The sequence below is a fragment of the Pinus tabuliformis genome, chromosome 3_1 (genome assembly GCF_031772625.1).
Source record: "Pinus tabuliformis cultivar Carrire ecotype Pingquan chromosome 3_1, CPIR1, whole genome shotgun sequence".
NCBI classification, from domain to species: Eukaryota; Viridiplantae; Streptophyta; class Pinopsida; order Pinales; family Pinaceae; genus Pinus; species Pinus tabuliformis.
This window is the reverse complement of record NC_142301.1, coordinates 442,040,366-442,066,601: the sequence shown is the minus strand read 5'-3', so window position 1 is coordinate 442,066,601 and position 26,236 is coordinate 442,040,366. Positions and strand designations below refer to the sequence as shown.

The following is a 26,236-nucleotide window of genomic DNA, read 5'->3' as shown; positions in this document are numbered from 1 at the left end:
AAAAAGATGACATGGCACTGCATGAGCCTGATTTGCCCCCCCTCTGCTTCTGCGCTGGCCTAGATAGCTGATGTAGCTACTGCATGGGCTCCTCCTAGCTACTGCGTTACCCTCACCTGTCTCAGAGTGCTGACACAGGCATTGTGTGAGCCTCTGTGTCACCTTTTCTGCATTGTGTCACTCCTCCTTCTGTGTCTCTGGTTGTGGAACAACGCTGTCACTCGGCACAACTGCTTTTTCTGCTGCAAATTCTCCAAATTTCGTGGCTGGTGTCGTCGATCTCCTATGATCTGCAATGCTCTGATATCATGTGAAAATTTCTGAATCTACACATCAAAAACCCCTACTGCAATTATTGGTTTAACATCTCCTACTTGTTCTTTGCATTAACAAGTTATTTAATTACATAAACATCGATGAAAAACACTATTGCAACCTACACATACATACAGATCATGAACTGAAATAAATTGAGACAATCACACAAGGGACACCATTATTTTTGGACAATCGTCCCCGGAAAAACCCAATTCGGGAAAACTGGTGCAACATATAGAGGGTTTGTATTATTAAGCAGATTCTTGAATACAACTAGGGTGCCAAATGCGGCTCACCCAACAGAGAATAACCTTGGTAGAAGTACCTCTATTTGGAGACAGATATTTCAGCAAATCCAGCAACTAGATGATCAAACCCCACAAATGACAAATGTTGTCGCTAGTGTTGGGCAGCGATGGATGCTCCAAGCTCTACGCCGGAACTACTTCACCCTCTCAGTGAGCTTCCATTGCTCAAAAAGTCGATATGTTGAACTGCTCTCTCTCTACCCCACAGACAAACCCCAACGCTGCCTCTAAGGGCCCGCGTCAGCCTCTCCAGATTCTGCGTCACCTGCGTCAGCATCTTTGGCGTTGCACTGTCTCTCCTGGTGCTGCTCTGCCTCTCTATTATGTATTCTTCGACCTTGGATTGAAGTGCCTCTGCTGAACTGCCCCTCACTGCAACTTAGATCACTAGCTCAATTTTCTCAGCAAACCTCGCCCTAGAAAAATCGAACTCTTTGATCAATTTGGTGTGTCTCCAAGTGACCCTCAAGCCTCCTCTTATACTTTTTCTGTTGATGAATCAACGACCATGATCTAATCTCGAATCAATGGCTAAGATTAAAACAGGCTTGATCCTCGTCACTTAGAACCTTCTCACCCATATTTTATTAATACACATTAATATTTTTATTTTCCTAAGTTTAGACTTAGGAACTCATTAAAAATATTAATTATTTTAATAACTCCTTATCTGGGTGGAATTTGTCCAAACAATTTATGGGTTCTGGAGATCTCATGTATTCTAGCCCCTCCACCAAATTTCGGAGTTAGAGCACAGTCGATACTACCCAAAATCAACATTTGGAGGAGGTGCGAGTTGCACAGAGAAGGGATGAGTTTATTTTCAGAGGATTTTCCAAACTGATTTGGCTAGTAGATGTGAAGGAAAAATATTGTCGAAGCTTTGCTACTGAGAGGCAAGGAGCCTATGTAATTCTCAATTGTTGAAGATGATTATTAATAATAAAACCCTCATCTGTAGTACTAGTTTTCCCCACACTGGGGTTTTTCCAAAGAATATTGTCCAAAATATTAGTGTCTAAATTTTGTATATTACTTTTCTCAGTTCCTATTATAATTGGTGAAAATTGCAGTAGTGATTTTATTTGTTATTTATCGTAATTTTTGAAGACAAATAATATGCATCAGATAGAAGAATAATTTTCAGTAACTACTATTAAGGAAATTTCACATTGGCTGCAAAACATCCATCTCAAAGCTTGGTACTCGTTCAAAAGGCTTTGGAGGGAGAGGAAATTAGTTGCAAACCCTGTGACAGTGGGTCAATTGAGCTCACCCTCTATGGATTCTCTCTTAAAACTCAACAACCAAGAATGGTTATAAATGTACTCGATTATTTGTTTGCACTTTGCAACAACCTCTTGCACCCATGAAAACTTTCCGATATCCTCCAAAATTATGTCTATTCAATGGGCAACACATCGGCTCCAAAAAATGGTAGGATAGTTTTTGGTTAGCATTCTTGCAATTGCCATATAATTTTCATCACTGTTTGTGAATACTTGGACAAAATCTTTTACACCAACCTCCTCCACAACCTCTAACAACATTGAAAAAATCCGATTTGCATCCTTTACATGTGAAGATGCATCAATGGACTTTAGGAACATGGTTATTTTAATACAAACAACAATAAAGTTGGTGATTTTTCTACCACTTTGATCTATCCACCCATTTGACATAATTGTGCACGCAGTGGTCTTCCATGAGCCTTTAATGCTCTCCATCTGTGCCTTGACACATTCAAACTCTTCCTTAAGGTCTTTCTCCCTATGTGAATTATAAGAAGGTGCTTTGTAACCACGGCCAGCACATGCAATTTCATCTTCCATGGGCTGAAAGAAAGGTGACTTTTCATAGTTAAATGGGAGGATATCGTGATACGAAAACCTCCTCACTGCTATATCTGGGTTCTGCTTTCTTTTTTCATTAAAACTTTCCAAGCTCGGTTGAGATCCCAGACTAGTGTGAGGAAGGAAGAGGCGAGAGCTTATATGAGATGCATTTCCTACATTTGATGAGCCAATACCTATAGGAATATGCTGACCCTGTCTTTGAGATCCACCCATTGATGCACTTTCATGCTTCATTCTTTCTCTCTTAGAATCTTGTTCTTGAGTGGCATCCAAATTAGCTTGCATTTTGGATATGACTTCTGGAGGGAAATGATCACAAATTTCCACATCTTTACATACTGTTCTAGCTAGGTGGTATTTCAATCTATTTGTGCACTCGGACTCCGTAGTGGCACAAAAATTGCATTTAATTCCCGCATCAGAACTAAGAAATTCATGGGAACCATATTCCCAGGCTTCATCAAGAGGCATTCTAGACTTGGATTCAGGAGCCATGGAATTTATGGATGAAGATGAGAATCTGATTTCGCAAAGAAAAATTATAGTGAAAAATTGTAAATGTTTCAATCTCCGAGACCTACAACAGCAAATGCAACAAAAAAAGGCCCCACAGAGGCCTGTGATAGCTATAGTGTGGTTGCAACAGCCACACTGTGGTTGTTATAGGCCTCTATGACCCTATCTTAAGGCAATAGAGCCTTGCAACATGCCCTCTTCCTGGAAAGGGGGCTTGTTGCAGGCCTTTGTGGCCCTGAGAGAAGCCCACAAGGGCTTATAACAACCACAATGTGGCTGCAACAACCACTCTGTGGCTATTATAGTTCCCCGTAGGCTTGTCTCAGAGTTGTAGAGGCCTATTACAGGCTTCGTTGGGCCTATTTTAGGACCGTAGAAGCCTGCAACAAGTATTGTAGCCACACTGTGGCTGTTACATGACCCCACAGGCTTGTCTCAAGGCTGCAGAAGCCTGCAACAAGCTTCAGCAGGGGTGTGGTTGTTATAGGCTTCTGTGGGCTTGTCTTAGGGCAATAGAGCCCTGCAACATGCCCGCTGCTTGCAAAGGGGGCTTGTTCAAGCCTTTGTGGCCTTGAGAGAAGCCCATGAGGGCTTATAACAGCCACAGTGTGGCTGCAACAACCACACAGTGGCTATTATAGTTCCTCGCAAGCTTGTCTTAGGGGCATAGAAGCCTGCAACCTTTGTTTTAAAAAACGGCCGAGTCGACTCCGACTCGGCCAAGTCAAACCGAGCCAATGCTTGGCCGGGTCGGCTCAGTGGCCAAAACGGAATGATTGGCTGGGTTGTTATCGAGCCAGACATTGACTCGATCGACTCGGTAACAACTTGGCCGACTCGGTAATGACTCAGCGAGCTCGGTAACTACTCGGCCAACTCGGCTCTTTGACAAATATCCTGAAGCACATTTGTCAAAAGTTGTTCCACCTCCTACATATCAATGGTTGGGTTTTTGTTTATTGCATATTTATAGCCCTAAAGTAATCTATCACTGTGAGAAAGTTTTGAAAATTACAAGGCCGAAGTATGGTTATCCTAGTGGCATGAATTAGAAAACTGAAACAATGCATTGAGCCATACAATGTTTTTAAAAGGCAAACATTTTGGCAATGGACTAATAAATACATATTTACCTCTGATTGTTCTGGAGTTTGACCAAAATTGAATCAAGGGTTTTGAGACTTCATTAGGGGCAGAAAATTGGTATTATCGTTGTTGTAGTCTAGTGATTGTCCTTAGGCTGAGGCAGAAAATAATCCTGCCATTGGTGGCTAAGTATGAACTTTGTATTGGACAGTGCACTGGGTGCCATTTTGATATAATGGATATATTCATGAGCCTACTTTGATCATATGTTGTCTTCTCTCTATATTCTAAAGCTTTGTGTTTGGAAACATGAATGAAAATCTTTAAAATTATGTTTTTTATAAAAAAAAAATATTTAATGTATTTTTTACAATGACCGAGTCATTGAAATCAAACCGGCCGAGTCGATACCGAGTCGGAGTCGACCCTCGACCGTTTCCAAACCAGAGTTGTCTCAAGGCTGCAGAAGCATGCAACAAGCTTATGCAAGGGCCTCCATTAACAAATTTTAAAATCAATTTAAAAAAGTTTCAAAATGAAGCAAAATACTAAGTGATTGATGCTTACCAAAAGGCTTGCTGTTGGATTGTGAAGGCTGGATGCTGGAGGGGAGCTCGATTCCAAGTGAAGTGAGTGTGAGCAAGCATATAAGAGACCATCTTTAACAAGAAAAAAAAGGGGGGAAGGAAAAATTTGGTTTTGGGGATAGGGCCGAGTACTAGTTGAGTGCCTGCAAGTTTCATAGAGTCTAGCGAGTGTCGAGTATGGCTGAGTCAATCGTTTTGTAGCAGACTCGACCATACTCGGCCCACTCGGCAAGTACTTGTCAAGTCATGCTAGATTGCTTTAAACTCTTTTGAAAAACAAAAAAATACATTGTTTTACTAAATCTACTCTCATGTCACCTTGTGCCTCATTGCTTAGCTTTAGTAATCCTATTAGGGATAGCCCCGTTGAGTTGGAGAGCCATCCTAAAGTGAAGGGGATAGGTTACATAGGTGTCAATGGTGACAATCATAGTAGTTCCATCTCTAGTTGCACCTTGTGCATTAGGGCTTTTATCATTAAGCATTTTGGAGGTACCCATGAGTCGGAGGAGAGCTGTCCCACAGTGAAGAGGATAGGTTACGCAGGTGACAATGGTGGCCATTCTAGTAGTTCCATCTTAGAATGCACCTTGTAGATTAGGGCTTGTATCTAAAGATTGTAGAGTTACAGATGATGATCAAAAGAAACATGTGTAGATATAATGTTGCACTTATGTAAGAACATTGCTACAAAGAAATGGAAGAAGGGAGGATGCGATAGAAAAAATAATAAAAAAATTCTGTCACTCAGAATGAAAGAGAGTTAAAAAAGAGAAAATTATAAAAATTGGCAATGGTTGAAAATGAATAATTAAGAAATTTCGACAACAGTGAATCCTTATATATAGAATAATGTAATTCTGAACAAAATGATTCGAGTATGGATGAGACATGCTTATTGGTTTTGAAGATGTTTTAAGAGTTAATTTGTGACAGGTGGATTCTGCAGTGTGTTATTAGCAGGCCTCTCAGTCTATATTTTGATGGATATATATTAAGGAGGATCTGGTTGATAGTATGTCGTACTTTTCTGCAGTTCCTAGTTTTTTGGATGTTCAAATTGAATTTGAACATGCTAAATTATTTCAAAAGTTCAGTATTCGTATATTTTATCATGTAACTGATATTTTCTAACAGTATACTATCTTCTTTGCATGTCAAATTTTGTAGGTGGGGGCAGCAGATTACATCGCAATAGCTCAGAATTATCATACCATATTTATTGAGGACATTCCCACAATGAGCATGCGAATTAGTGACAAGGTATCTTAATGTTTGTATCAGGTTGACTCTCAGCATTTGTAATTTCTTATCTTTGACTTCGAAGGAAGATTAGATAAAATATTTCTTACTGTTTCGGCCCCCTATGAATTTGTAGAGAGTTTTATCGATCCTTGTCAAAGCTATTGGTGTGTTGTTGCATCGTTTTAACACTATCATAATGTTTATGCTAGAAATGCATCCATCTTGGCAACATCAAACAAAATTAAATATACATACAGTATTTATATATATTTTGCATTTTTAGGTTTCATTTATATACTTATCCTTGCTTTGGAAGGGTAGGATTTTTATTAATTTCTTGCTACTTTCTTTTAAATATAAGAACTTTTGCAAATACATTGGTCTTGGATCAAATGCATGTAATAGTAGCTTTCTTAGTCTTACTCAAATCGGAATTCTTTTTTTCTTTAATGTCCATCCTATTTTTTTAATCAGCTAAAATACCACCTAAGAGACAGGTTCCATAAGTTTGAAGTAGAAATGTAAAGAGAGAGATGTTATCAGCTTAGTGTGTTATGCCTCTTAATGTATGAGGTTCCTGTTGCTACAAAATCTAGCAGAGTTTATGGAGGGGTACCTTACAAGGAAATCACTAGACCAAGTGACATCAATAAGGTAATAGCCCACTGTCCCCACAGCTACTACCCCCTGCTCTTTATGGATTTTCAGCAATGGTGTGAGTCCTGGTAGGTAGGTCACCTAAGAGATGACCTATGGTTAAACGGTTTAAGGTGACTTGATGACTTCTAAAGGAGGACTCATCTTAGAACAAGGCTCAAGCAATGGGAAAGGGGCAATGTGCTTCCCTTAGAAAAGTCAAAAACAGGGCACGCGAGACCTAGGGTTTGAATAATAGCTTTGAAAAGGGAAGGTGCCAAGGTCAAGGCATAAAGAAAAGGTTTCCAATAATAATTATTAGCAAGGTAAAGGCACATGGCACCTTCTACAAGCCCTCAAGATGAAGCTTTAACCAAACTAGGGTTTTATCCTAGGGAAAATAACTAGGGCAAGAGAAATTATGGATGAAAATGGAAGGAATGGCCACCAAGGGGAATGATTTTGAGGCAACCACTACAACCCTTGATGTTGAGACCTTCCAAGACGAAAAATTCTTCCTAGCCAATTTGCACTAAGCCCTAGTTGGGCTGCTTGGTCTTAAGAAGAACAAATTAGAGAAGAGAGAGAAAAATGATTTCAATTCATGGATAAAAGGCGACTAATCACCAACTTGACAAGGCTAGTGCCTCGTCCTTGGGTGGATGGAGTATATGGATTCTTAAGATAAGCTATAACTTGCAAAGGAGTAAGGATGTTTGATGCCCTAGCACAAATTGTAACTATTGTCTTTGTGAGGGATCAAGATCACTTGGGAGAACTATAATCAACTTACCCCAAGGGGATTTCCATTCACATATCATACATGACTAATACACACAATATTGAGACCTAGTTTCAATGTCATTGATTTTCAACAAATTAGGGCAAAATAGAAAAACCCTAGATCATAAATTTATTTCATACATTAGACATAAAAATCTGCAATTTTCAATAAATAAGCTCACTTACAAGACAATATGCATGAACAATCCTTTATTAATCCAAGAAAATTTCTCCAGAGTCAAGAAAGTAGCTCCAATGAATAAGAATAATCGATAGATCACATCTTCACGAAGAAATGAGAAGGCTGAAATCTCTTTATGGAGGGCTGAAATAGTCCAAGAGATGATGATGAATAACAACGATCGTCTCCTCTATTTATATGAGGAGGATATGTTCTAATAATTAGCCTAAAGCCCCTACTAATAACTAAAATTACAATGAAACACTTGATTTACAAACTTACAAGCCAACCCAACTAACTTTGACAAAAATACAAATAAAATCCCACTGTGTGAGTGGTGAGGCCTCTAAAGTTGATGTCATGCATGAAGAGTGCTCCAAATGCGAAGCGTTGATGCCACAAGGTTCCAAGTGTGGTGTAGTAGCATCTAAAAATCATCATTTGAGGGTTGGCCCTCAAATTTCCAACAATGGTTCCCTATGGTCCCCAAAATCCAGCTGGGGCACCATAAAGGGGTCTCCAGGGCCTCCAACTGTGAAAAAGTGTTCATCTCTGCTCCAATGAGGGCATTCTTGGTGCTACTAGCCCTCCCAAGTCTTTGAAGGTGAAACCATCCTCATCTAGGCCCTGAATCAGTTGTCATCCCTCATATGGTGCTAAGGTCGACCTGAGGGCATGCTGGGTCTAGGTGTATCATCTTGAAGAATCATCAAATGTAGTGCAAAGTGGTGAAATGTCCTGGGTGTAGGAGGTGCCTAGGGACATGTGTGATGTACAACTATTGCTGGGGGACTCAAGGCTCTCAACAATTCACTTGTGGGTGACAATATACTTCTCTAATTGCCTAGGTACCTGTGGGTAAGGTGCTCAAGACATGGGCTATTGATCCACTTGACAATCACAACATAAAGTCTAGTGAAAGCAACCAGTCATCATGGACAATAATCATTATTGCATCTAAGTGAGCCAAGCTTGAATGTAATGGGCCATTTAATACTTCAAATAAAGTTTCCCTTCCAAAATCAGGCCCTGAGCTTGCAATGGTGTTTCCTCCCTAGGTTGGAGTGGCTAAAGTGTGAAAATTCCTCAACATGAACCCCTACTGCAACAGTTGATAATATTACTCCTATTTGTTAAATTCCTTTAAAAAAATTACTTGTAGTTTCCTATGACAAATATCGTAATATATACACTGTAGCCTTCACTTAATTAATTATGTGTGGAAATAAGAGACTGAGCAAGAAAGAAAATACAATACAGTAGACATTGCTATTTTTGGACAAATGTCCTTGGAAAAATCCAATGCGAGAAAACTGGTGCAACAAATCTAAGGGTTCATTATTATTAAGTAGTAGCAAATTCTTAATACATCTCTGAATACCTCTCGGGTTATTCAGTTACAGAGAGAAATATTGGCAGAAAGATTTGTGAGATTACCTCACAAAATCATTGAGAAAAAGCCCGACTGATGCAGATACTGAATGAGGTGCCTCTAGTAGGCCCTATGCTACCTCCGCGCAATCCTCACGCTTTCCCTGTGTCAACCTCTCTAGGCTCTGCGTCATGCAGTTTGCTGATTGATTTGTTCCCCGGAGTCTTTGCTCTCAGCCTCCCGGTCTCACACCCCAGCTTCTGGCTTCTGAAACTGACTATCCCCAGCGAATCTCGGACTCTCTCTCACCCTTTGCGCTGCCTCTGTGTGGCCCTTCGTGGCCCTGCATCAGCCGCTGCATCTAGGCTACTGGATCACTCTCTGCCTCTCTTTATTGATGATTCTCCGGTTGAGAAAAATCTCTCTCTCCGGATGCTATCCCTGCCCCTCAATTGCGAGAAATGTCCTTGATCAGAACTTCCTCCTAAGAACTTCTCACTTCATAAATTCGATCTCTTGATCTCTCGCTGTATTTTCCAAATGATCCTCAAGCCCCTTCTTATATCTTTCTGTTGGACAACCAACGACCTAGATTAACTCCTAATCAAAGGCTCAGATCGTTTTGCCTTGAACTTCGTCTTCTTCTAGAAGTTACACCCACAATTAGACTAATACCCATTAATATTTTTAATTTCCCAAGTTTAGACTTAGGGTCCCATTAAAATATATTAATTATTTTAATAAAATAATCTCTGAGTGGAATTTCCCAAAACGCTTTCTGGGTTCTTTGGAATACATGTGTCGAAGCCTCCCTGCAAAATTTGAGGTGTAGAGCACATTCGATGCTACCCCAAACCAACATAAAGGACAACCTTATTAGGTGTTTCTAGCCCTTAAGGGGAAGTAACATTTTCTTAGTCCACACTTCAATTCATAGGTGTTAGTGAATAATGTGAAAATTCCTTGATTGAAATTACCAGATATTATTCTCCTAACTGTTATCAATTTAATTGTTTATGAAAATTAGTGAATAATTCACAATTGCAATCTTCACCATAAAATACGTTGTGGAAAATAAAATCAGGAATTGAGAAATATATGCACACATATAAAAATCGACGCAAAAATTTTTGGACTAAAAGGTCCCTAGAAAAACCTCGAAGGGAAAACCGATGCTGCAGACGAGTGTTTATTTTATTATCATGCAGCAAATACTGGGAGTACAATAATTTGGATGCCAAACTAGCAATCCTTTGGTAAATACACTAGAAAAATATCTGGAGATATTTTCTCCCTCTGCAAATCAATTGGGCCTCCCATAGTAAGTCCCACTAGCCTGCTTGCACTTCTCAGCAGAAATGCACACTACTGGTCTGGAACAATTCACACTACCTGCTAGCTGGCTCCAGATGAGGCGTTTGCCTCCCTCTTCCTCTAGAAAAGTTTGCTTTGCCACCCGGATAACGTTTCTAGCCTTTGGCAACTGAAATAACCTCTCTCCTAGCACTCGCAATGGGGTGTTGATTTTGGGCAACATCGGATGTGCTCTAGCTCCGAAATTTTGTGGAGGGGCTAGAATACATGAGATCTCCAAGACCCAGCAATTGTTTGGATAAATTCCACTCGGATGAGGAGTTATTAAAATAATTAATACTTTTAATGGGTTCCTAAGTCTAAACTCAGGAAAATATAAATATTAATGGGTATTAATAAGAATATGGATGAGAAACTTCTAAGTGACGAGGATCAAGTATGTTTTAATCTTAGCCGTTGATTAGGGGTTTAATTTCGGCTGTTGATTCATCAACAGGAAAATTATAAGAGGAGGCTTGATGGTTAGTTGGAGATAACACTCAAGAGATCAAAGAGTTTGATTTTTCTGGGGCGTGGTTCGCTGAGAAATTCAAGCTAAGTGATATGAGTTGTAGTGAGAGGGGCAATTCGATAGAGGGACCTGAGTCCAAGGCCGAGGATACATACCAGAGAGGCAGAGCAGTAGCAAGAGAGACAACATAGCTCTAGAAAGGGTGACGCAAAAGCTAGAGGGGTTGACGCAGTCCCTTATAGGAAGCAATGGGGTTTTCTGTGGGGCATAGAGAACAACAGTTCAACAAATTGACTTCTGAGCAAGGGAGGCTCACTGGGAGGGTGACGCAACCCCTAGAGGAGGTGATGCAGTTCCAACGCAAAGCTTGGAGCAGCGATCGCTGCCGAACACTAGGAACAACAATTGTCATATGTGGGGTTTGATCATCCAGTTGCTGGAATTGTCAAAATATTTGTCTCCGGATAGAGGTACTTCTGCCAGGTTTATTCTCTGTTGGGTGAGCCAGATTTGGCACCCTAGTTGTATTCAAAAATCTGCTTAATAATACAAACCCTCTATATGCTGCACCGGTTTTCCCACATTGGGCTTTTCTGGGGACCTTTGTCCAAAAATAACAGTGTCCCTTGTGTGATTGTTTCAATTTATTTCAGTTCATGATCTGTATGTGTGTAGGCTGCAATAGTGTTTTTCATCACTGTTTAAGTAATTAAATAACTTGTTGAATGTAAAGAACAAGTAGGAGATGATAAACGAGTGATTGTAGTAGGATTTCTGATGTGTAGATTCAGAAATTCTCACATGGTATCAGAGGATTGCACATCATATGAGACTGAATCCATTAGCTGGGATATCTAGCAAATCTGCTATAGAAAGGCAACTGTCCCGAGTGACAACGTTGTTCTAGAGCCAGAGACGCAGAAGGAGAGTGACACAGTGCAGAAGAGGTGACACAAAGGCTCACGCAGTGCTTGCATCAACATTCCGAGCCAGGAAGGAGTGACATAGTGGATGGGAGGAGCTGATCTAGGTCACGCAGTGACTGCATAGAGCCTGAGGAGATCAGATTCTTTAGTTGCTGGGGTAGAGGGAGTAGTGTAGATCAGATCTGAGCTGCTAGTGGGACATTGTTGCTACTGGTGCAGAACAATGTCTTACAGAGGCGAAACCAAGATATAGGGAGTCATTGCCTTAGCAAATTTTTGGCCAAATAAATCTAGATCCAGGTTGCTAAGCAACAGCAAATGAGGATTGGAGAGGAGTGATTCAACACTTGGCGGGAGGATTTCTGTGAAGGAAATCATGACTCAGAGGGAGTCTAGAGGAGCTTGTTCCTTAGAGGATTTCTATCGCCAAAGAAATCCAGATCCGAGTTTTGCTTGGGCAACAACGAAAGAGGGCGAAGAGAATTAGTTCGACATTCATTTTTGGCAGAGATGGCAACCACATCTCTAGGAAGGAGGTGGGGTGATTTAGAGTTGTAGTTCGAAAGGACTGCGAAAATGGGCAGGATCCTTGAGGTGCCCAAACTCTTGGGTCACATACGACTACGGGAGCCCTTAACGACAATAGCAAAATGACGAGTGTCAGTTGGAGCGAGGTGCGATGGAGTGATAGTGGCAGAACTAGAGTGCCAAAGTCCGAGGCAGTGCAATAGATGTTGTAGCAGTGCGAGAGGTACAAAGTAGTTTGCAGCAACGCAGTAGCAGTAGAGGGTCAGCACAAATTAGCAGCAGAGGTAGCTTCAGCATCACGAGGCATCCATACTGACCAACATGTAAGTTTTTGGGTGAAGTTTCAGTTACTTATGTCTTAGTAACTAAGTTGTAGTGCAACAGTTAGCAGTGGCATTTTTATGGGCAGCATGAGGCAGCATTTTGAGAGGGAGCTGCAATACAGATGTAGCAGTGACAATGGCAGAGTCAGTTGGAGCGAGGTGCAATGGAGCGACAGTGGCAGAACTAGAGTGCCAAAGTCTGAGGCAGCGCAGTAGATGTTGTAGTAGTGCGAGAGGCACAAAGTAGTTTGCAGCAACGCAATAGCAGTAGAGGGTCAACACAAATTAGCAGCAGAGGTAGCTACAACATCACGAGGCATCCATACTGACCAACATGTAAGTTTTTGGGTGAAGTTTCAGTTACTTACGTCTTAGTAACCGAGTTGTAGTGCAATAGTTAGCAGTGCATTGCTATGGGTAGCATGAGGCATTGTTTTGAGAGGGAGCTGCAATACAGATCTAGCAGTGATAGTGGCAGAGTCATGGGCAGCAGTACAGGATGCAGCAGTGCAGTGGATGAAGGGCAGCAGGCCAAGCATCAACAACACAGAGGACTGATGCAATGGATCAGTGTAGTACTTCTGTTGGGAAGTATTACTAGAGCACATTCCTCACTAAGAGGGAGTGTTGATTTTGGGTAGCATCGGATGTGCTCTAGCTTCAAAATTTTGTGGAGGGGCAAGGATACATGAGATCTCCAAGACCCAGAAATCGTTTGGAGAAATTCCACTCGGATGAGGAGTTTTTAAAATAATTAATATTTTTAATGGGTTCCTAAGTCTAAACTTAGGAAAATAAAAATATTAATGGGTATTAATCAGTATTGCGAAAATCACGATAATATTGGAAAATCGCGATTTTTTGAGTTTGGCGATATTATCACCTGATTTTTACGTTATTTTTTCGCAAAAAATCGCAATAACTTCAAAAAATCACGATTTTTTGGTAAAAATTGCGACTTTTTGTGAAAGCAACAGGAGGAGGAGGTGACACAACCTACCCAGGCTACCCCTGTCACCGGTAGAGGACGTGGTCTACCTCCTGTAGCTCCTAGTTCTTCAGCTTCTAGAGCACAGCAGAGTCCACTGCCAACTCCACCGGCATCTACATCTAGAGGGAAAGGGAAAGCTATTGCATTTTCTCGCAAGAGGGGCAGAGGAAATCAATGGTGTTAGACTTTTGTTATTTGGTTCATTTCATTGTATATGGCATTATGACTCATGATATGAGATACATTATTATATTTTTTGTCGATATTTTGAGGCTGAGTTGGGACTCAGGAGTCATGACTTACTATTCAGGACATGATTCACTGTTATGTGTGATGTAGCACTAGAAATGATATCACACATCTTATATATTAGTTCTTTTATCATATTTATGTGTCAATGTATTTATTTTATGTTGTAGATGCTTGATATATTAAAAAAATTGGAAAAAATTGAATATTCTGTATTTTACAAATTTTTCCTGATTATTTCCCGATTTTTTCCGATTTTTTCCCGATTTTTTCCCTAGCCGATAATATCCCGATAACGATAACTGCAACGTTGGTATTAATAAGAATATGAGTGAGAAACTTCTACGTGACGAGGATCAAGTCTATTTTAATCTTAGTCGTTGATTAGGGACTTAATCTCGACGTTGATTCATGAACATGAAAAGTATAAGAGGAGGCTCGAGGGTCGGTTGGAGATACACTCAAGAGATCAAAGAGTTCGATTTTTCTTGGGCGTGGTTTGCTGAGAAAGTCAAGCTAAGTGATCTGAGTTGCAGTGAGAGGGGTAGTTTGGTAGAGGGACCTGAGTCCAAGGTCGAGGATACATAGCAGAGAGGCAGAGCAACAACAAGAGAGACAACGCAGCTCCAGAAAGGGTGACGCAGAAGCTAGAGGGGCTAACGCGGTCCCTTAGAGGCAGCACTGGGGTTTTCTGTGGGGCAGAGAGAGCAACAGTTCAACAAATCGACTTTTGAGCAAGGGAGGCTCATTGCCATAGACTTCTGCTTCCTGGTGCACCAAGATAAAACCCCTGATCCAACATTGAAGCAACACCCTAACATGCTTCTGCATATCTGCATAACCTGATGTTGATTTGGGGTAGCATCGGATGTGCTCTAAGCCTCAAATTTTGCAGGGAGGGTTGGGCACAGGTATTCCAAAGAACCCATAAATCGTTTTGGGAAATTCCACCCAAAAGTGATTTTATAAAAATAATTAATATTTTTAATGGGGTTCCTAAGTCTAAACTTAGGAAAATTAAACTATTAATGGGTATTGATCCAATCAAGGATGAAACTTTTAGAAAAAGTCATGGGTCAAGTCAAAACGATCTAAGCCTTTGATTATGTTTTAATCTAAGTTGTTGGTTGTCCAACAGGAAGATATAAGAAGGGACTTGAGGGTCATTTGGAAGATACACAGGCAGATACTCAGTTGCCCAAGAGAAATCGATTTTCTCACTGGTCGAAGTTCGACAAGAGAAATCAATTAAGAGGGAGAGTTGCAGGTGGAGGAGAGACATAAAGGGTTCAACATCAGTCAGGGAGATAGGGACGAAGACATAGAGCAACAAAAGTAACAACGTCAGGCAGATTGACGCTAGGAGAGGCAGCGCTGGCTTGAGTGACGCAGACACTATGCAGGCCAGTCCAAAGGCAAGAGAAATTGATGCCGGGCAAGCGAAAGAGACGCAGAGGCACGAGGAACGTCTCTCTTGGGTCAAACACTTGTTTAAAAACATTTATAAATATTTCTCAGTTCTATACTGCTGGGTGAAATTTTGTACATGTTGATTTTTGTTGAAGAATAATAAAACCCTCATCTGCTGCATCGGTTTTCCCGCATTAGGTTTTTCTTGGAACAATTGTCTAAAAATAATTCAGCATCAGTGGATGTTTGGTACATTGATAGCGAGGCTTCAACTCATATGACTGGAGTACGAGAACATTTCTCAAGGTATCAAGAAGAACAGATGGACTTCCAAATAACTATGGGAAACAGAACGAAGTGTACTCCCATAGGGAGAGGCACCATAGCTTTTTAGAGAGACGCAGGGACTAACATTCGAGCCACCAATGTTTTGCATGTGCTAGGATTGGGGATGAATCTAATTTCAGTGTCTCAGTTATAGGACAGAGGATATGATGTATACTTAATCGGAAAGAAAGTATACATTAAGCATCCAGGCTGGAAGAGGAAAAAGCATATTGGGGTTCGAAGCAACAAGTTGTATAGGTTGCAACTTGAATCGCCAATGGCACTGATAGGCAACAACTATAATGGTGAGAAGGAGCGAAATGAATTATGGCACAGGCGAATGGGGCACTTACACCGTGGAGCACTTAGGATGCTCAGAGAGACTGTTACAGGGGTACCAGTCCTAAACAATGAACATGATGACTTATGCAGAGGATGTGTACTAGAAAAGTACGCTAAAGAAACTTTTCCTAGAAGTAACAATAAAGCAAAGGTTGTATTAGGATTAATACACTCAGATATCTGCGGTCCTATGTCCACAAGCGCTCTTAGTGGTGGCAAATACTTAGTCACTTTTATCGATGATCATTCTAGAAAAACCTGGATTTATTTCTTAAAGACCAAGGATGAGGTCTTTGATTGTTTCCGAGAGTTCAAGGCTCTTGCTGAAAATATGAGAGGGAAAAAGATAAAGGTATTGCGTTCAGATAACGGTGGAGAATATACAGACAAGGACTTCATAGATTTCTGTGCAAAGGAGGGCATCAAAAGAGAGTGGAAAACTCCATATAATCCGGAGCAGAATGGAGTGGAAGAATGGAAGAACCGAACTATTGTTAGGGTTTCCAAGCCCATGTTGTATGATCAGGATCTACCTACGTATCTGTGGGCAGAAGCTTGCAACATGACATTGTATATTCAGAGTAGAACTCCTCATAAAGCATTGGGGAAGAGAACGCCTGAAGGAGTATTCACAGGGAAGAAGCCGGAAGTCAGTCATCTCAGGATATTCAGAAGTGTGGCTTATTGCCACATTCCAAACGAGAAGCGCAAAAAACTGGATCAAATTGCAGAGAAGGGGTATCTTGTAGGATACAACGAGACCTCAAAGGCAAATAGAATTTACATTCCAGGCAACAGAAATATTGTAGTAAGACAAGATGCAAAATTCATGGAAGAGAGAGCTTTCAGGAGATCTCGTGAAATGCATGCAGAAGATCAGTCATTAGATGTTCTGTTAGTCCAAGAGCAGCAGGGGCGGCAAGAAGGACAGGCAGGAGAGCATACACCTGGGACAAGTACAGTGACCAGTACCAATATTTCCTCAAAGGGAGGAAATGCAGATGCTTCTCAACAGATGGAACAACAAAGTCAGGAGGAAGAATTGGTTGAGCCTCCCACCACTAGTGGTAGAACGAGCAGAGAAGTGCGACAGACATTGAGGGATGCAAAGGAGTTTGTTGGAGCTCCTAAAGTCGAGAAGAGGCAACACAGACAACCGGATAGATACTAGGCATTGGTAGCTCAGGTTGGAGAACCCTTTAGCTTTCAGGAAGCTGTTCAACACCAAGTATGGGTGGATGCCATGGTGGAAGAGTACAACTCCATCAAGATGAATGATATCTGGGAAGTAGTACCTAGACCAGAAAATATATCAGTTGTAGGCTCACAATGTATCTACAAGATCAAGTATGCTGTAGACGACAGCATAGAGAAGTACAAGGCAAGGTTCATGGCAAAGGGGTATGCTCAAAAAGAATGGATAGACTATGAACAGACCTTCGCCCCAGTTGCTCATTACATCTCTATCAGATCTGTTATGTCTCTAGCGGCTCAAATGGGATGGGAGATTCACCAGATAGACGTCAAGGCAGCATTCTTGAATGGGGTGATAGAAGAAGAGGTGTATATTGAACAACCCAAAGGCTTTGAAACTCATGAGAAGAAGTCTCATGTTTGCAGTTTAAAGAAAGCCCTGTACGGGCTCAAGCATGCACCTAGAGCATTGTATAGTCGAATTGATAGTTACTTGCAGCAGTTGGGATTTGTTAAGAGTGATGTTGATCCCAATCTCGACTATTTACTGGTAGAGAATGAGCCACTTATTTTGTTACTATACGTAGCTAACTTGTTTCTAACTGGATCATCTAGGCTCATTTAGGACTGCAAGAAGAATCTTGAAGTCGAATTCAACATGAAGGACTTGGGATTGATGCATTATTTTATGGGGTTGGAAATTTGGCAGAAGAATGGGGAGATCTTCCTTGGTCAAGGAAGATATGCTACAAAGATTTTGAAGAGATTCAGAATGCAGGATTGCCAACCCATGGCTACTCCCATGATCACCAACTGGAAGAAAATAGATGCATTAGAGGGTAAAGAAGTAGATCCCACCTTGTACAGACAACTCATTGGGTCGCTTATGTATCTGGTCAACACTAGGCCAAACATTTGTTTTGTGGTTAACACTCTTAGTTAGTTCATGGTGGAACGAAAAAGGGTGCATTGGGCAGCAACAAGAACATACTTTGGTATGTACGAGGAACAGTCGAATATGGGAAGTGCTCGAGAGGAGAGGATATTAGCTTTAATGGGTTCACTGATGCAGATTGTGCAGGTAATGCAGTAGACAGAAAAAGTACCTTTGGGTACTACTTCCGTGTTGGATCAGCGATGAGATCCTAGTGCAGTAGGAAGCAGAAATCGGTAGCACTGAGTTCAGTAGAAGCAGAATATATAACAGCCAACACAGCTACGAGCAAAGCCATATGGCTCAGAAAATTTCTTGTGAGCCTATTCAACAAAAGGATGGAGGTGACCAAGGTTTACTGCGATAATCAGAGTTGCATCAAACTCTATGAGAATCCAATATTTAATGTTGTCACTTTATCAGAGACTGTGTTCAGAGTGGGGCAATACAGCTACAATATGTTCCCATAGGAGAGAAGGTGGTTGATATACTCACAAAGGCTCTCGAAAGAACTAAGTTTACTCAGTTCAAAGAGCAGTTGGGTATGATTGAAAATCCATTTCAGTAGCAGGAGCAGGATGCAGTACATATGCAGTGTTCGGTGGCAGGACTAGCAGCAACGCGAATGCAGAGGGAGCTGCAGTACAGATGTAGGATTGACAGTGGCAGTGTCAAAGGTTGCAGTTGAGTAGCAGCAATAGCACAGTAGTTGATGGACAACATGTTAGGCATCAACAACTCAGAGACGATGCTTTAGAGTCAGAGGAGTATGCAGAGAGACAGTGTATTGCTAGAGCACATTCCTCACTAAGTGGAAGTGTTGATTTGGGGTAGCATCGGATGTGCTTTAAGCCTCAAATTTTGCAAGGAGGCTTGGGCACAGGTATTCCAAAGAAATCAGAAAGCGCTTTGGGAAATTCCACCTAGAAGTGATTTTATTAAAATAATTAATATTTCTAATGGGGTTCTTAAGTCTAAACTTAGGAAAATTAAAAGATTAATGGGTATTAATCTAATCAGGGGTGAAACTTCTAGAAAAAGCCATGGATCAAGTCAAAATGATCTGAACCTTTGATTATGTTTTAATGTAGGCCATTGGTTGTCCAACAGGAAGATATAAGAAGGGTCTTAAGGGTCATTTGGAAGATACACCAAGCAGATACTCAGTTGCCCAAGAGAAATCGATTTTCTCACTGGTTGAATTTCAACAACAAAAAATCGATTTAAAGGGAGAGTTGCAGGTGGAGGAGAGACAGAGAGGGTTCAACATCAGTCAGGGAGATAGGGATGAAGACATAGAGTAGTAGAAGGAACAACGTCGAGCAGATTGACGTTGGGAGAAGCAACACTAGCCTGAGTGATGCAGGCACTGCGCAGGCTAGAGAAATTGTTGCTGGGCAAGCTAGAGAGACACAGAGGCACAAGGAACCTCTCTCTCGGGTCAGACACTTGTTTAGGAACATCTGTAAAAATTTCTCAGTTCTACACTGCTAGGTGAAATTTTGTACATGTTGATTTTTGCTGAAGAATAATAAAACCTATGTTGCACGAGTTCGCGAACCCAAGTGTGGGGTTCTCAAACCCGTCCCGGGTTCTCGTCCCCAAGTATCGGATTCGGGTACAGGTGCTTTTGAGAAGAACCCATAAGAACTAGGTTCTTCTATGAAGAACCGAGTTCTCCATTAAAAATTTTTGGGTTCTTTTGTCTTGATGGGTACAGATAACCCTGATGATGGGTGCATGGAACCCCAAAATCAGGTTCTTTGGGGTTCATTTTAGTTTTTATTTTTAAATTTTTAATCAATTTAATGGGCTTCCCCTAATATTCTAGGTAGCTAGTTCATCTTGCAAGAGGAATTGGAGTACTTATGCCTTTATCCATTCAGTAAAGAGAAATAGGTTGGGCTCAAAGAAGGCAGAGAACTTAGTGTACATTCATAGCATACTTCGTCTCATATCTCGAAAAGACCCTAGGTACAAGGAGGGTCCTTTCAAGAGATGGGACCAATACACAGATGATGCTATGTGTGTGGATGAGGAGATACACCAGATGGCCTTATTGAGCTACCTCCAGTTGCTATGGATGAGCAAGAGCCTCAAGATGAGAGTGATTCCAACCTAGAAAGCATGCTAATTGAAGATTTGAGAGATGCTGATGACATGGACGTCAATGACATGGCTTGAGGAAGCCATTGTTCACTATTAACTATTTTTATTTTAGTATTTGAAAATTTCATAGCTCTTGTTTGGAGATGCCTTAAGGAAAATTTTGAATGTAGTATGAAAATGGACGTATATCATGATTCTTATTAATATGTAAACTCCAATTTGCGCTTGATATCAAACTAGGGATTTTGAAATTTCATTGTGAATGTTGAATGTTCAATGATGTGCATGTTTAAATATTTAAAGTTTAAATCATAAATATTTTAGTTTTCTTGTTTAAAGTTGAAAAATATACAAATTCATATATATTATAATTTATATAATATAATATTTATATATTATATATATTATAAGTTATATAATATAATAATTAGATATTATATATATATAAATTATAATATAGCCTCGACGAACCCATGCACCCTGTTTCAAAAAGTGACGTACTCGTCCGCATCCCCATACCCGTCCTCAAACCCATGTTTCCTGGCAACATAGAATAAAACCCTTATTTGCTGCACCGGTTTCCTGCATTGCATTTTTCTGGGGACATTTGTCCAAAAATAATTGTGTCATCGTGTTTGTATATGTGCCAACATTTTACTTACATTTAATTTCTGCAATGTTTTAATTGTGAAGATTGTATAGAATATGTTTCGATATTTGCTGTAAGAATACAGTAGATAACTTATCTCTAAAGTAATAAGTAGAAGAAATTATATTAATCATTGCAATAGGATTTCCAGTTTAGAAATTTTCACACCTGATGTCATCATCTCGAGTATATCTCAACCTATACTCGACTATGCCACGCAAATACCTTAGAATGTGCCTCGTTGTTGTCCAATGCACTTTCTTAGGTCCCACAATGAATTGACTAAGAGTGTTGACCGCGAAGCAGATGTCTGGTCTGGTGTTGACCATATACATGAGCGAACTAATGAGCTGTCTATACACATATGGTCTACATCCTCATCCTCTGATGCATCTATCTTCCTCTAATTCATAATCATAGATGTGGACATAGGCCTACACTCCTGCATCTTGAATCTTTTCAGAATCTCTGTATTATATCTCCCTTTACCAAGGAAGATCTCCCCATCCTTCCGCCATACTTCCAAGCCTGGGAAGTAATGCATCAGTCCCAAATCCTTCATGTCAAACTATGTTGCCAGGTTCCTCTTGGAGTCTTCTATGAGCCCTTATGACCTTGTCAGTAAGAGGTCATCCACATACAACACTAGGTTGATTATCTCACCCTCTAACATCAGATAGTAAAGGTTGAGATCTGTATCACTCTTGACGAATCCCATCTTGTGCAAGTAGTTGTCAATCTGACCGTACCATGCCCTAGGAGCCTGTTTGAGCCTGTATGATGCTCTCTTCAGTTTGCACACATGAGTGCCCCTCTCACGTGTCTCCAATGCTTCGATTTCTTTGATGTATACCTCTGTTATCACCCCATTTAAGAATGTTGTCTTGATGTCCATATGGTGAATCTGCCATCCCGTCTGTGCTGCTAGAAATATTACGGACTAGATGGAGGTGTATGTAGCAATTGGGGCGAAGGTCTCCTCATAATCTTTGCCTTCCTTTTGTGGGTACCCGTTTGCCACAAACCTAGCCTTGTACTTCTCCACACTGCCATCTGCAACGTACTTGATCTTGTAGATCCAATGTGAGCCGACAAATGACCTATCCACAGGTCTCAACACTACCTCCCAAACATTGTTTGTCATGATGGAGTTGTACTCTTCCACTGTGGCGTCTACCCACACTTGATGTTGTGCGACCTCCTAATAGCTGGAAGGTTCAACACCCTGTGCCTCGAATGCTTTGTACCTGTTTGGCTGTCTGCATTCTCTCTTGTTCATCCTAGGACCTCCTATGAACTCCTTCGCGTCCCTCAGAGTCTGACGAACTTCTCTGCTGGTACGCCCACTAGTGATGGGAGGATTGACTAGCTCCTCATCCTGCCTCTGTTGCTTCGTCTATTGTGAAATCACAGGATCTCCTACACATGGGGTCGTGCTAGTACCAATAACAATATGAGATCCTTGTAGCTATCCTTGCGATTGTCGCTACTATTGGACCAATGGAGCTTCTATTGGCTCACTCTGATCATTTGCTGGCAACTCGCAAGATCTCTTGAAGGTTTTGTCCTCCATGAACTTCAAGTCACGTCTCATGATAATCTTCCTACTACTAGGAATGTAGATACTGTATGCCTTCAAAGTCTTGCTATACCCAACGAAGAACCCCTTCTCTCTAGTCTGATCAACTTAATGCTTTTCTCATCTAGTACATGACAATATACTATGTTGCCAAAGATCTTGAATTGACTTACTTCTGGCTTCTTCCCTGAGAAGTCTTCTTCTAGTGTTATCTTCGCCAATGCCCTGTGAGGAACCCTGTTCTGTATTTACACATCCATGTTACATGCCTCTGCCCATAAAAACTTGGGCAAGTTTTGGTCATATAACATAGCCTTTGCAACCCCAACAATAGCCTTGTTATTAAAATTGGCAACTAGGGTCAAATTCTACTTTGGACAACTCATTTGCTGGAGATAATTATTGCATTGAATTCCTCTTTTCGAGAGGACCAAAATTAACCTAAAGATCACTAAATTTGGACAAGGAGAAATATGTTTTTTAGGTCAAGCCCACAAATGTGCAAATTGTCAAGTTTGGCCACATCATCATGTAGGCTCATGAAGCCCAACAAACATGTCTTTTGACCCTCAATGACTTGTATAAATAAGGATGACCTCAAACATCATTTGGCACCTCATCAACTCACATCCTTCTCTCTCCTCGTCTGATTGGTTCGTACAACTATTGCATAGCTGACATTTCTCACATGTGTGGCAAAAAGTAGTATGAAAATTACAGGGCCTAAAATTTGAAGTTTTTCCGCAGTTTGAACAGGGTTTGACCAACATTGACTTTGAATTTCTAAGCAGCTTTTGACTTCAATTTTTTGGGAGAATCTGTTTTAACAGGCCGCATTTATTGGCACAAAAATTGTCTAGGCACTTTGACCTATATTGAGCGCAGGCCTATTTGACCATAGGGTTGACTTTAGGTTGACCAAATTTGACTATAGACTTGTTGATTGTTTTGGGTTGACTTTAACTAGCAAGAGAGGCTGAGTTCCTCTTTCCTTTCACAGCACTATTTTGGGGAAGTTTGATCAGACTTTGACTGTTGACTTTCTAGTTAGGGTTGATTTGACTATTGTTGGTTGAGAGTAGAATTGCAGATTTTACAGGGTTGTTTTGGATGGTGATTTGGCAAGTCTATTTTGACTTTGAATTTATATTACTGTATTCCCTCTCTTTGCTGAACATTTGATATTTATAATGAAAGGAATTGATCAAGGGTTTTCCCCATCTTGGGGTTTTTCCCTGGCTTGAGCCAAACATTGGTGTTCTTGTCTTGGCTTGTCTTCTGCATTTATTGTTTATGTTCTATCTATAGTTATTGTCAGTGTGATTAATGGTTTATGTGATTTCTAATGGAAATTTAGTGGAAATTATCATTGGGCTAATAAAAGGACATTGAAGTAATTGTGCAAGAGTAGAACATATCATTGTTATCTAAAATTAACATGGTATTAGAGCCCAGGTGGGGACAACGCCCAAGCAAGAGATAAAAGCAATCACTAAGAGATCTGTTGGACAAATATTATTGGACAAGTCTCCTTGGCCTCTACATCTTACTTCAAGACTGAGGACAAGCTCAATGATAATTTCGACTATCATGCATGGAAGATGACTTTGGACTTGACTTCAGAGGAGCATGAAGTATTGGACTATGTGCAGGGAAATGTGATGGAACCTCCTTCAAATGCACCGGCTGCTGCTAAGACATCGTGTAAAAAAGGTGAGGTCAAAGCAAAGAAAATTTTGATTGATTGCACTCAAAAGCATTTGGTTGCCTATATTTATGATTTGGGAACTTCTAAAGAAATATATGATAAGTTGGTTGGGATGTTCAAAATGAACAATTCAATTCAAATCCTCTTTCTCAAAACAAGCTGAAGGATATCAAGATGGATAAAGGAGAGTCTATCGTATTGAAGAAAGTATAATTAAGTTCATCCATCATAAATGTACTTTTGATATTTGTATTTATTCAAGAAAAGAAATATTAATTTTGTTATCTTTATCAATGAGTTTCTTTCTCATTGAAATAGGTCTAGAACATGTTAAAGTGCTATAGGTGAGTTAAAGAGTCAAAAGAAAATCTTGAAGACCTTAAGGGCATGTTACACTATGTATATATTTGTATAAGAGTCAAAGAATATTTCTCCAAGCAAAGTCAAAGTCCTCTCCATCCAACGACATCATCAAAGAAGCAATTCTGATGCAAAAGAAGTGAAGTCGGCCTCAATTTGGCCTAAAGGAGGGACAATCCTCTATATATAGAGGTTGTCCACTTCTCCGACAAGCATAAAATACCTCTGAAATCAGAGAGAAGGAAGATGGGTTAAGGGTGAAGGGAAAGCGAGTTTAAGGAGCCTCTAGTGCAACGAAGAAGGAGAAGTCTAACCAAAGTTGAAGGGACTATTTTTAGGGTGAAAAATAGTCACATGTACAAGAAAAGAAGGGCAGCATGCGGTCATAACAACAGCAAGATCACAATCATACATATGTTATCGTTTGGGCTAGTAACTTAGGACTATAAGGCCTCCTACTCAAGCGAAGAAGAGGGTCTCTCAATCGAAGGAGAAAGGAGCCAAAAAGGGAAACCTCCCACACGTGTGAGAAACTAGGGCTACAGTGTTGTCACATCAAATCTGCAACTACGCACCAAGAAGAAGCTCAGTTGGACAAGAGAAGGAAAGTATCTTCATAGGTGAAGGATCTCACTAAGGATCAAAGATAAGTCTCTCTTCTAGAGCTCACATAACAAGGTCTATCACCAGTTGTTGGAAGAAAGAGGACGAAGTGCTGGGGAACGAAGTGCCAGAAGGAGGAGGACAAAGCGCCGGAGACAAAGTGCAGGAAGAAGGAAGGACTTGACATGTGCTTGGAGGATATTCTTGTCAAGGGGCTAGGGTTTGGCGTTGCTCAATAAGAAGCATCAATAAGAGAAATTTACGAAAGGGTTTTCCTCTCTAAGAGAGAGAGGTTTTTCCCTGCAGAGAGCCAACATCTTGTGTTCTTGTTCTTATGTTTTTGGTAGCAGTGTGATGAAGTAAACACACATGCATTAATAATCAGAAGAAGAAGATTAAGCTAATAAGATAAATTGTAAAAGAGCTTCACAAATTGTTATCAACCAAGAAGAATCCTACTATACCTAATTTCCCTAGATTCTTCAACATGGTATCGGAGCTAAGGTGACACATCAAGGAAAGGACATCTTAAGAACACTCATAAGGTGACACATCTAAGAAGGACATCTCAAGAACATCTTCAAGGTTGAAGTATCATGCCAAGAAGTCTCAATCGCATCAAGGACAAGAAGGTCTACTATCTACTATCCAGCCTTGTATAAAGGCGCCTACAAGAAGATAAAATCTAATAGGGACCTACATCAAGCTACACCATCTTCAACAAGGAGAAGCACTACAAGTCAAGTCATCAAGCAAATCTCATCATCAAGGAAGTGCATTTGAAGAAAGAAACTTGAATAACATCAAGATCTAAGGCAAACCATCAAGTCTTCAAGAAGAAAGCAAGTTCACTACATCTCAAACTCTATCAAGTAAGTATATGTCCCCTTCTAAATATACCTCAATGTCTTTTTGCAAGGAAAGAAACAAATTGGTTGGGACCACTAACTTCCTTGCATGGAAGAAGAGGACTGATTTACTTCTCAAAGAGAATGAACTTCTACCTCATCAAAGGGAATATCACTATCCCTGCTAAGGAACAAACTCAAGCCTTAGCCAAGTACAATATGGATGAGACAAGAGCTCAAAGGATTCTAATAGAATCCATCAAAGACTCTCATTCCTTATGTCTACAAATTTGAAACATCAAAAGAAATCTATGATACACTAATAGAGCTATTCTTGGTAAGCACAACTGGAGAAGTGATATCTCTACAAAATGATTTGTAAAAGATAAAGATATAAAAGGAAGGAATAACTCCCTACTTCATGAAGATCTCTGAGATGAGGG

At 40.5% G+C, this 26,236-nt stretch overlaps 1 protein-coding gene across 2 annotated transcripts in view; it reads left to right on the top strand.

Annotated features, from left to right (window-relative positions):
• The window catches only part of LOC149187649 (AFG1-like ATPase family protein), a 454,936-nt gene that overhangs the window by 325,755 nt on the left and 102,945 nt on the right, over positions 1 to 26,236 (top strand). For both annotated transcript variants that reach the window (XM_089411422.1, XM_089411421.1), the window contains one exon: positions 5,842 to 5,934. In XM_089411422.1, coding sequence (XP_089267548.1) covers positions 5,842 to 5,934 — 93 coding nt within the window. The remainder of the gene's footprint in view (positions 1 to 5,841; positions 5,935 to 26,236) is intronic.